This window comes from Oncorhynchus gorbuscha, linkage group LG03 (assembly GCF_021184085.1).
Source record: "Oncorhynchus gorbuscha isolate QuinsamMale2020 ecotype Even-year linkage group LG03, OgorEven_v1.0, whole genome shotgun sequence".
NCBI lineage: Eukaryota > Metazoa > Chordata > Actinopteri > Salmoniformes > Salmonidae > Oncorhynchus > Oncorhynchus gorbuscha.
Genome location: NC_060175.1, coordinates 79,688,267 through 79,701,147, shown reverse-complemented (window position 1 = coordinate 79,701,147; position 12,881 = coordinate 79,688,267). Strand labels below are relative to the sequence as shown.

Below are 12,881 nucleotides of genomic sequence, written 5' to 3'. Positions count from 1 at the left end.
TCATATTTATCTTACCCTAGAAGTTTTTACTTTGCAGGCTGACAAACATCTATTGTAATGCAATGTTAACTTGAAGTATCTACAAAACAGGTTTTGCAGTCACATAACCAGAAAGGAAGGCTACATACAGCAAATCATTTTTCCAAATCATTTTTCGCAAATGAAACGTTTGATTCACATGATTCACCGCGATGATTTAACAGTATCCTACTAACTACTGCAATGGAGAAGTGAGTTGACTTTTGTCAAAAATAGATGAAAATAATCGATTCACATGAATCAAATAAATCATTAAAAACATGTAAAAACATTTTTTATTTTAATGTGAGGCGGGGCATCCGTTAAACAGTAAATCAACTTTGTTAGGCATTAGCTTTAGCATAATTAGCCTCTTTGGGCTAGCTACCAATATGCATCATAAGCACTACACAAGCCTTCTATTTAATCAAAACTGCAAAATTGGGTGTGCTGTGCCAACAGTCTGTCTCAGTCCACACAGGTATACACAGCTTGAATTCAAATAAATATAGATTTATTTTGTATTTATTTAATTACCCCAAACCTCCCTTTTCCCTGTATGTGGTGAATGCGGTTTTGTGGCAACCCGAAATGGCCTCGACACTGCTTTGGAATGAATAGTAATCCATAGATTTAGAATACCAGAAACACTAAAACTCTTGTCTATTTATTTCTATGATACACCTATCTTGGATTGGACAATTCCAGATCCCCCATTTTCTCCCACAATACTTGCTGTAGATTATTTTACTCATCTCTTGTTAAAGTTAATCCTGACCTCATAATCAAACAGCTAATCTGTTAAATGTTTTGCTCTAAAATAAATAAATAAATCCCTCTTGGTCAGACCGGGGCGAGCTTTCCCCATAGATTTACGTAAATTAACCAAAAGTAGGGCACATGAAATATTTATCGGTTGCCTGGTTTTTAGTTTGGGGATTACATTTGAGTGCCGTCGGTCCTTCCGCGACATCTGGACGGCCAGGAATCTGAGCACAACCTTTATTTTATTTTATTTTTTTGAGGGTTGTAATCTCCAGTGCTGAGAGTGCTTAATAAACCATGTAGCCTACATGACAGGGCTAGTACATACTTGTGTACCCATGGCCAGATAAGAGTAGAGAAGGTTGGCAGAGGACAGTCAAAATCTAAGAGGAGATATACATTGTTATTAGCCAGTTGTAACTGCTAAAGTCAGGAAGAGTAGTCGCACAACCTGGCTCCAATGTATCGTAACACCCTACTAAAACCCCATCAAGACTGTGAGATTACACCAGGGCCATTTATTTATCAAGCATCTCAAAGTTGGAGTGCTGATCTAGGATGTCTGTAATAATCAGATTCATGATGATCTTAAAAGGCAAAACTGATCGTAGATCAGCACTCCTACTCTGTGACACTTCGTAAATGGATCCAGGTCCAACGGTCCTCCATTATGATCACACAATGTGACAGCGCAGCAAAATACCAAAAGTGTGTGTGTGTATAAAAGTGGCTTTTGATTCTTTACAATGTGTAGATCATTTTCTTCTTCTTTCAACCTAACAATGATGAAATTCCCATACAGTCAGTTTTTCTATCAGAAAATCTCTTTATTTTACAATATAAAATACATGAATACAGGCATAAACATAATGGTACATTACATTTAGCAGAAACAGAATACCAAGATGCTGAGTTGAATTGTAGTGTACAAACATCAACAACTGCATAAAAACAGTTAAACTACACACTAAATATCTGAGCTCATGTCCAGTTGATGAGGGGGTCTTCATATTTTATAATACAATTGATATACTTGGTGAAAGAGACCGAGGCACAGAAAAGGGGGGCAGGGAAGCCTGATTTAGTTGCTGCTACTCTTGTAACCGACGCTGGGAGACTGGTTGAATTGTCATAGAGATGGACTTCAGGGAATCGCTGTTACTTTTCCAGTTGTACCAGGTGGGAACATGGCTGTGTCACATAACCCCACATATAGACACCATTTGGGTTGGCAAAATGGCAGGCATTGTATCAAAATCCACCCATCAATGTTACCACACAACTTGAAGAATGTCCATCTTGGTCAAAGTGGACCACTTTGATCCGCTGTGGTAGGTTAAGGATTCATCAAAGAAAAAATGTGGAAACTGAGTTTAGTAAAATACTACATACATCATCTCAAGCTGACAGTCCCCGAAATCGGGCAATAGAATTACTTTAAAAAATATATGTATGTTTACATTATTTTATTGATTTTCCACCGTTTTATAACTCAGCCATCCAGACCTTCCTAAGACCATGTAAGGGTCCTCTGTCGCATAAACTTGCATTTGCCTCCCTCTGGTGGTCAGCTGCAGCATTACACTGATTTATATGGCTTCAATGAAATGTTACCTCAAAGGGGCGTTCCTTAGAAAAACATTTATCCAGCTCAAATTCTTCATGGCATAGCAATCGCTGATTTTGTTTCGAGCAGGTGGATACATTACTTTCATACCTCTATGACAAGGAATGTGACATACACACTTCCTTAAACCTAAAATAAGTGAAGAAGTAATTTTATGTGGAAGTCGCACAATTGCATATGCTCAGAATTAGGGATGCACGGATATGACATTTTCTTTGCCAAAAAAAACCATTACGGATATAAAAAAAATGTTGCAGCCTTTAAGTATTCTAGTACAGTTAAATAGTTGAAACACACACTGACCAAAAGGTTATTTTGTTGGCATTTATGTACATCCCCATTACCAGTAAAACATAATCAAAACCTATTTCACTTACTTGCTGTGCTGTTTCGTTGTTCATTTGTTCAGTCGTTTCATTCTCAACCAGGATTTCATCATACGTGTCAAGCAGTGAAGTTTCAGCTATCTGTCCGTGGCCTCTCTTCCTCGGTGGGCACTGTCACTGTGTCTGATTTCATCTTGTCCAGCTGTGTCTGTAACATTTCATGTAAACCCTGTTTCTTGTCTGCATTGAAGTAGCGGTTCTTGTACCTAGCATCTAGCCTGGTGGCGACACCGTAAAGAGGCTCAGAGAGAATGCCTGTTAAAGAAGTAGCGGTTCTTGTACCTAGCATCTAGCCTGGTGGCGACACAGTAAAGAGGCTCAGAGAGAATGCCACCGAATCGCTTGTTCACAGACTAGAAGAGTACTTTTCCAAGCATTTTTGTTGAGTAGGCCTTTCAATGCCATGACCGGGTATCCCGTCTGCTACAGACGCAGTTGAGCTTATTTCTAGAGTCAGTTGTTCAAATGGAGCTAGGAGTGTTCATGTTTCCAAGTTTCAAAAATGCCATTGAAATGGCAGCAGCAGTATGAGAACTAGCACATTTTTGAGCATGCAATACGGCTTTCCTCAGTACGAAAGCTTTGTCGACCCACTGTGCTGTCAGACTCCTAATGCTCATGGGGTTGACATCGCTGGTCCAAATGTCAGTCGTGAAGCGAATAGCGGTGACGCCCATAGCAAGTAGCTCATGAATGTGAGTTTCAACAATACTGTGTAACTCTTTATTTTAAGAATGTGAAATGTCAAAATAATAGTAGAGTTATTTCTTTAAACTTTCTATTTATTTCATCACATTCCCAGTGGGTCAGAAGTTTACATACACTCATTTAGTATTTGGTAGCATTGCCTTTAAATTGTTCAACTTGGGTCAAACGTTTTGGATAGCCTTCCACAAGCTTCCCACAATAAGTTGGGTGAATATTGGCCGATTCCTCCTGACAGAGCTAGTGTAACTGAGTCAGGTTTGTAGGCATCCTTGCTCACACACGCTTTCTCAGTTCCGTCCACAAATTTTCAATGGGATTAAGGTCAGGGCTTTGTGATGGCCACTTCAATATCTTGACTTTGTTGTCCTTAAGCCATTTTGCCACAACTTTGGAAGTATGCTTGGGGTCATTGTCCATTTCGAAGACCCATTTGCGACCAAGCTTTAACTTCCTGACTGATGTCTTGAGATGTTGCTTCAATATATCCACATAATTTTCTATTTTGTTAAGTGCACCAGTCCCTCCTGCAACAAAGCACCCCCACAACATGATGCTGCCACCCCCATACTTACCGGTTGGGATGGTGTTCTTCGGCTTGCAAGCATCCCCCTTTTTCCTCCAAACATAATGATGGTCATTATAGCCAAACAGTTCTATTTTTGTTTCATCAGACCAGAGGACATTTCTCCAAAAAGTACGATCTTTGTCTCCTATATGCAGTTGCAAACCGTAGTCTGGCTTTTTTATGGCGGTTTTGGAGCAGTGGTTTCTTCCTTGCTGAGCGGCCTTTCAGGTTATGTCGATTATATGAGTTGTTTTACTCTGGATGTAGATACTTTTGTACCTGTTTCCTCCAGCATCTTCACAAGGTCCTCTGCTGTTGTTCTGGGATTGATTTCCATCTTTCGCAACAAGTACGTTCATCTCTAGGAGACAGAACACGTCTCCTTCCTGCTGCGTAGTCCCATGGGGTTTATACTTTGCGTACTATTGTTTGTACAGATGAACGTGGTACCTTCAGGTGTTTGGAAATTGCTCCAAAGGATGAACCAGACTTGTAGTCTACAAATCTTTTTCTGAGGTCTTGGCTGATTTCTTTTGATTTTCCCATGATGTCAAGCAAAGAGGCACTGAGTTTGAAGGTAGGCTTCGAAATACATCCACAGGTAGACTGCCAATTGACTCAAATTATGTCAATTAGCCTTATCAGAAGCTTCTAAAGCCATGACATCGTTTTCTGGATTTTTCCAAGCTGTTTAAAGGCACAGTCAACTTAGTGTAGGTAAACTTCTGACCCACTGCAATTGTGATAGTGTCTTATAGGTTAATCTGTCTGTAAACAATTGTTGAAAAAAGTACTTGGTGTCATGCACAAAGTAGATGTCCTAACCGACTTGCCAAAACTATAGTTTGTTAACGAGAAATTTGTGGAGTGGTTGAAAAATGAGTTTTAATGACTCCAACGTAAGTGTATGTAAACGTCCAACTTAAAAAAAAAAAATCAAAATCCAATTTTATTTGTCACATACACATGGTTAGCAGATGTTAATGCGAGTGTAGCGAAATGCTTGTGCTTCTCGTTCCGACAATGCAGTAATAACCAACAAGTAATCTAACTAACAATTCCAAAACTACTGTCTTACACTTGTGTGTATAAGGGGATAAAGAATATGTACATAAAGATATATGAATGAGTGATGGTACAGAGCGGCATAGGCAAGATGCAGTAGATGGTATCGAGTACAGTATATACATATGAGATGAGTATGTAAACAAAGTGGCATAGTTAAAGTGGCTAGTGATACATGTATTACATAAAGATGCAGTAGATGATATAGAGTACAATATATATGTATACATATGAGATGAATAATGTAGGGTATGTAAACATTATAATAATAATAATAATATATGCCATTTAGCAGACGCTTTTATCCAAAGCGACTTACAGTCATGTGTGCATACATTCTACGTATGGGTGGTCCCGGGGATCGAACCCACTACCCTGGCGTTACAAGCTCCATGCTCTACCAACTGAGCTACAGAAGGACCACTATTATATTAGGTAGCATTGTTTAAAGTGGCTAGTGATACATTTTACATTTCCCATCAATTCCCATTATTAAAGTGGCTGGAGTTGAGTCAGTGTGTTGGCAGCAGCCACTAGTGGTGGCTGTTTAACAGTCTGATGGCCGTGAGATAGAAGCTGTTTTTCAGTCTCTCGGTCCCAGCTTTGATGCACCTGTACTGACCTCGCCTTCTGGATGATAGCGGGGTGAACAGGCAGTGGCTCGGGTGGTTGTTGTCCTTGATGATCTTTATGGCCTTCCTGTAACATCAGGTGATGTAGGTGTCCTGGAGGGCAGGTAGTTTGCCCCCGGTGATGCGTTGTGCAGACCTCACTACCCTCTGGAGAGCCTTACGGTTGTGGGCGGAGCAGTTGCTGTACCAGGCGGTGATACAGCCCGCCAGGATGCTCTCGATTGTGCATCTGTAGAAGTTTGTGAGTGCTTTTGGTGACAAGCCAAATTACTTCAGCTTCCTGAGGTTGAAGAGGCGCTGCTGCACCTTCTTCACAATGCTGTCTGTGTGGGTGGACCAATTCAGTTTGTCTGTGATGTGTATGCCGAGGAACTTAAAACTTGCTACCCTCTCCACTACTGTTCCATCGATGTGGAGTGTTCCCTCTGCTGTTTCCTGAAGTCCACAATCATCTCCTTAGTTTTGTTGACGTTGAGTGTGAGGTTATTTTCCTGACACCACACTCCGAGGGCCCTCACCTCCTCCCTGTAGGCCGTCTCGTCGTTGTTGGTAATAAAGCCTACCACTGTTGTTGTCCGCAAACTTGATTATTGAGTTGGAGGCGTGCGTGGCCATGCAGTCGTGGGTGAACAGGGAGTACAGGAGAGGGCTCAGAACGCACCCTTGTGGGGCCCCAGTGTTGAGGATCAGCGGGGTGGAGATGTTGTTGCCTACCCTCACCACCTGGGGGCGGCCTGTCAGGAAGTCCAGTACCCAGTTGCACAGGGCGGGGTCGAGACCCAGGGTCTCGAGCTTGATGACTAGCTTGGAGGGTACTATGGTGTTAAATGCCGAGCTGTAGTTGATGAACAGCATTCTCACATAGGTAGTATTCCTCTTGTCCAGATGGGTTAGGGCAGTGTGCAGTGTGGTTGAGATTGCATCGTCTGTGGTCCTATTTGGGCAGTAAGCTAATTGGAGAGGGTCTAGGGTGTCAGGTAGGGTGGAGGTGATATGGTCCTTGACTAGTCTCTCAAAGCACTTCATGATGACGGAAGTGAGTGCTACGGGGCGGGGCGGTAGTCGTTTAGCTCAGTTACCTTAGCTTTCTTGGGAACAGGAACAATGGTGGCCCTCTTGAAGCTTGTGGGAACAGCAGACTGGGATAGGGATTGATTGAATAGTCCGTAAACACACCAGCCAGCTGGTCTGCGCATGCTCTGAGGGCGCGGCTGGGGATGACGTCTGGGCCTGCAGCCTTGCGAGGGTTAACACGTTTAAATGTTTTACTCACCTCGGCTGCAGTGAAGGAGAGGCCGCATGTTTTGGTTGCAGGCCGTGTCAGTGGCACTGTATTGTCCTCAAAGCGGGCAAAAAAAGTTATTTAGTCTGCCTGGGAGCAAGACATCCTGGTCCGTGACGGGGCTGGTTTTCATTTTGTAATCCGTGATTGACTGTAGACCCTGCCACATACCTCTTGTGTCTGAGCCGTTGAATTGAGATTCTACTTTGTCTCTATACTGACGCTTAGCTTGTTTGATTTCCTTGCGGAGGGAATAGCTACACTGTTTGTATTCGGTCATATTTCCGGTCACCTTGCCCTGATTAAAAGCAGTGGTTCGCGCTTTCAGTTTCACGCGAATGCTGCCATCAATCCACGGTTTCGGGTTTGGGAATGTTTTAATCGTTGCTATGGGAAAGACATCTTCAACGCACGTTCTAATGAACTCGCACACCGAAACAGCGTATTTGTCAATGTTGTTGTCTGACGCAATACGAAACATATCCCAGTCCACGTGATGGAAGCAGTCTTGGAGTGTGGAATCAGATTGGTCGGACCAGCGTTGAACAGACCTCAGCGTGCGAGCTTCTTGTTTTAGTTTCTGTCTGTAGGCAGGGATCAACAAAATGGAGTTGAGGTCAGCTTTTCCAAAAGGAGGGCGGGGCAGGGCCTTATATGCGTCGCGGAAGTTAGAATAGCAGTGATCCAAGGTTTTGCCAGCCCTGGTTGCGCAATCGATATGCTGATACAATTTAGAGAGTCTTGTTTTCAGATTAGCCTTGTTAAAATCCCCAGCTACAATGAATGCAGCCTCAGGATGTATGGATTCCAGTTTGCAAAGAGTCAAATAAAGTTCGTTCAGAGCCATCGATGTGTCTGCTTGGGGGGGAATATATACGGCTGTGATTATAATCGAAGAGAATTCCCTTGGTAGATAATGCGGTCGACATTTGATTGTGAGGAATTCTAAATCATTTGAACAGAAGGACTTGAGTTCCTGTATGCTTTTGTGACCACACCATGTCTCGTTAGCCATAAGGCATACGCCCCCGCCCCTCTTCTTACCAGAAAGATGTTTGTTTCTGTCGGCGCGATGCGTGGAGAAACCAGCTGGCTGCACCGACTCCGATAGCGTCTCTCCAGTGAGCCATGTTTCCGTGAAGCAAAGAACATTACAGTCTCTGATGTCCCTCTGGAATGCTACCCTTGCTCGGATTTCATCAACCTTGTTGTCAAGAGACTGGACATTGGCGAGGAGTATACTGGGGAGTGGTGCACGATGAGCCTGTCTCCGGAGTCTGACCAGAAGACCGCTAAGTTTCCCTCTTTTACGAAGTCGTTGTTTTTGGGTCGACCGGCTGGGATCCATTCCGTTGTCCTGGGTGAAAGGCAGAACACAGGATCCGCTTCGCGAAAGTCATATTCTTGGTCGTACTGATGGTGAGTTGACGCTGCTCTTATATTCAGTAGTTCTTCTCGACTGTATGTAATGAAACCTAAGATGACCTGGGGTACTAATGTAAGAAATAACACGTAAAAAAAAAAACTGCATAGTTTCCTAGGAACGCGAAGCGGCCATCTCTGTCGGCGCCGGAAGTATGTCTTGTGGGATACTTCAACTGTATGTTTGGTAAAGTAATAAAGAAGGTGAAATAATTGGGGTACATGTTCCTAAAACAGATTACACCTATACTGAAAAAAATATAAACGCAACATGAAACATGAGACCAACACTTTACACGAGCTGAAATAAAAGATCCCAGAAATGTGCACAAATTTGTTTACATCCCTTTTAGTGAGCATTTCTTCTTAGCTAGCTAAAATAATACATCAACCTGACAGCTGTGACATATCAAGAAACTGATTAAACAGCATGATCATTACACAGGTGCATCTTGTGCTGGGGACTATAATAGGCCACTCTAAAATGTGCAGTTTTGTCACACAACACAATGCCACAGATATCTAAAGTTTTGAAGGAGCGTGCAATTGGCATGCTGACTGCAGGAATGTCCACCAGAGCTGTTGCCAGAGAATTGAAGGTTAATTTCTCTAGCAAAAGCCGCCAACAACGTCTACATGTAACCACACCAGCCCAGGACCTCCACCTGCGGGATCGCCTGAGACCAGCCATCCGGACAGCTAATGAACCTGAGGAGTATTTCTAATTAGTCTTTTTTTAAATGTTGAGAAGTCATTCTGATTGGATGGGCCTGGCTCCCCAATGGGTGGGTCTATGGATGCGCCCCTGACCAGTCATGTGAAATCCAGTTTTGAAGGAGCGTGCAATTGGCATGCTGACTGCAGGAATGTCCACCAGAGCTGTTGCCAGAGAATTGAAGGTTAATTTCTCTAGCAAAAGCCGCCAACAACGTCTACATGTAACCACACCAGCCCAGGACCTCCACCTGCGGGATCGCCTGAGACCAGCCATCCGGACAGCTAATGAACCTGAGGAGTATTTCTAATTAGTCTTTTTTTAAATGTTGAGAAGTCATTCTGATTGGATGGGCCTGGCTCCCCAATGGGTGGGTCTATGGATGCGCCCCTGACCAGTCATGTGAAATCCATAGATTAAGGCCTAATGAATTTATTTCACTGATTTATTTCCTTATATGAACTGTAACTCGATAAAATTGTTGCGTTTTGTATTTTTGTTCAGTGTAGTCTGATGCAGTTTTAGTAAGCAAATTAAATGGGACCTGTGGAACGTGTGGGGGTAAAATCGAACTTTCCAAAAACAACCATCCCATTAAACCCAACAACTCTCGCCAACTCTTCTATCCATGCACCATGAATCAAATCAATATTTATTTCACCTTAATTTAACTTGGCAAGTCAGTTAAGAACAAATTCTTATTTACAACGACGGCCTACCCTGGCCAAACCCTAACCCGGACGACGCTGGGCCAATTGTGCGCCGCCCTATGGGACTCCCCAATCATGGCCGGTTGTGATACAGCCTGCTTATTTAAAGTGAATTTAAATTCACAAATTCACAACACTCTTCACAGTAAAAGAGAGAGGGATAATACAAGCAGGAAGAAATAAAATGCATAAATATGGGAACATAAAACAAACAACAACAATACAAAGACATTGATTAAAAGACAGAGCTAAATAACAGTAAAGTAATTGATTAAAGGACAGGCTAAAAAGGTGGGGTATCAAATGTGATTTTAAAACCTCAACTGTACCTTCTTTTTTTAAAAATCAGGTGATAAATGAGCTGAAAAGGAGACTAGAGTAGGACTTTAAGTCTTACCCAGCCCAAGAAGTGAAGATAGTTTGTGTGTGTGCGTGCATACGTGCGTGTGTGTGTGTGTGAGTTGCATGCGTACATTTGTCCTAATACACACTGTGTGTGTTGTCCCCAGTGGTCCCCAGTGCCGCCACCATCGTCATTGTGGTGTGTGTCAGCTTCCTGGTGTTCATGATCATCCTGGGCGTGTTCCGAATCCGATCAGCCCACCAGCACACCATGAGGGACACAGAGGGCGGCAAGGAGAATGAGATGGACTGGGATGACTCGGCCCTCACCATCACAGTCAACCCCATGGAGGTAATATCTTAAATCATTTAGCAGACACCTTTTTATCCAATAGTAGTACAAAAAAATTATATAGTATTGTGTGCGTTTTTTATCCAAAGCAACATGCAGTTGTGTGCTGGAATCGAACCCACGATCCTGACGTTGCATGCACAATGCTCTACCAACTGAGACACACGAGACCAACAGAGATGGAGCAACCGATCATTCAAAAACAAGTAGACCACACGGGCACACTGTAATGCTCCAAAAAGGTTTCCCTCTGGTCAAAGCCTTGCACTGAAATGGCAAATCCTCAGTTGAAACAATAACAAAAAGCTGCGGGAAGGGCCCAGAGAAATGTAACCACTCTCAAATGCATGGACAGAGCAATGGATGCAAGGACTGACAATACATGGTCTCAAACGTATCATTTATATATCAACTACACTGAACAAAAATATAAAAGCAACATGTAAAGTACATGTAAATAAAAATCACGTGTTCTATACGCACAAATGTTTTATTTCTCTCAAATTCTTGGCACATATTTGTTTACATCCTTGTTAATGAGCATTTATCCTTTGCCAAGATAATCCATCCACCTAAAAGGTGTGGCATATCAAGAAGCTGACTAAACTGCATGATTATTACACAGGTGCACCTTGTGCTGCAAAATGTGCAGTTTTGTCACACAACAAAATGCCACAAATGTCTCAACTTTTGAGGGAGAGTGCAATTGGCATGCTGACTGCATTAATGTCCACCAGAGCTGTTGCCAGAGAATTTAATGTTAATTTCTCTACCACAAAGCACCTCCAATGTTGTTTTAGAGAATTTGGCAGTACGTCTAACCGGTCTCACAACCGCAGACCACGTGTATGGCGTCGTGTGGGCGAACTGTTTGCTGATGTCAACGTTGTGAACAGAGTGCCCCTTGGTGGCGGTGGGGTTATTGTATGGGCAGGCATAAGCTACAGACAACAAACACAATTGCATTATATTGATGGCAATTTGCATGCCCAGAGATACCGTGACAAGATCCTGTCACCCATTGACATGTCATCCATTGAGCGTGTTTGGGATGCTCTTGATCAATGTGCACGACAGCATGTTCGAGTTCCAGCCAATATATATCAACTTTGCACAGCCATTGAAGAGGAGTGGGACAACATTCCACAGGCCACAATCAACAGCCTGATCAACTCTATGCGGAGGAGATGTGTCTCGCTGCATGAGGCAAATGGTAGTCACACCAGATACTGACTGGTTTTCTGACCCAACCCCCTACCTTGTTTTTTCAAAGGTACTTGTGACCAACAGATGCATATCTGTATTTCCAATCATGTGAAATCCATAGATTAGGGCCTAATGAATGTATTTCAATTGAATGATTTCCTTACATGAACTGTAACGCAGTAAAAAAAATGGAAATTGTTTGCACGTGCATTTATTTTGGTTTGGTATATGTTTTGAGGCTATACAGTGTTTAAATGTACAATGGTTACAAAGATCGGAGTAAAACAAGCATATATTTTGGGTTCTGATTGGGTGTGACAGTTGAACTAAGCTCATAAGTTACTAAGTTTTTCTTTTTTTTCAAGAATCAATATCATTTATATGTCCAAAATTGGCATAGCAACTGCAGATTGCCCCTTTTTAAAGGGATAGTTTTGTTATTTTTTACATATGTATATATTTGTTTCCATGTCTGTAGACTGCTTTCAAGGTTTGGAAAGAATTATTAAATGAATATGTAAAAATGCTGAACTATCCCTTTTAGCAAAAACAATGGGTGTATTCAACAGCCAGAGGTGGAAAAAGTACAAAATTGTCATACTTGAGTGAAAGTAAAGATACCTTAATATAAAATGACTTGAGTAAAAATGAGTCACCCAGTAAAATACTACATGAGTAAAATACAAAAAGTATCAGATTTTAAATGTATTTAAGTTCAGTGGTGGAAAAAGTACTCATCAAATTCCTTATATTTAGCAAACCAGATGGCACACTTTCCTTTTTTATTACTTTTTTTGACAGCTAGGGGCAACTCCAACACTCAGACATAATTTACAAAGGAAGCATTTATGTTTAGTGAGTCCACCAGATCGGAGGCAGTAGGGATGACCAGGGACGTTCTCTTAAGAAGTGTGTGAATTGGACCTTTTTCCTGTAATGCTAAGCATTCAAATTATAACTAGTACTTTAGGGTGTCAGAGAAAATGTATGGAGTAAAAAGTACATCATTTTCTTTTAGAATGTAGTGAAGTAAAAGAGGTAAAAAATATAAATAGTAAAGTACAGATACCCCCAAAAATGATTTAA

At 42.0% G+C, this 12,881-nt stretch overlaps 1 protein-coding gene across 5 annotated transcripts in view; it reads left to right on the top strand.

Moving 5' to 3' along the window:
- The window catches only part of clstn1 (calsyntenin 1), a 71,692-nt gene that overhangs the window by 53,570 nt on the left and 5,241 nt on the right, over positions 1–12,881 (top strand). For 4 of the 5 annotated variants that reach the window (XM_046343865.1, XM_046343869.1, XM_046343866.1 and 1 more), the window contains one exon: positions 10,405–10,589. In XM_046343865.1, the coding sequence (XP_046199821.1) occupies positions 10,405–10,589 (185 nt within the window). Of the gene's footprint in view, positions 1–10,404; positions 10,590–10,678; positions 11,151–12,881 lie in introns of those variants that run through there. The other variant, XM_046343868.1, reaches the window with a different exon arrangement.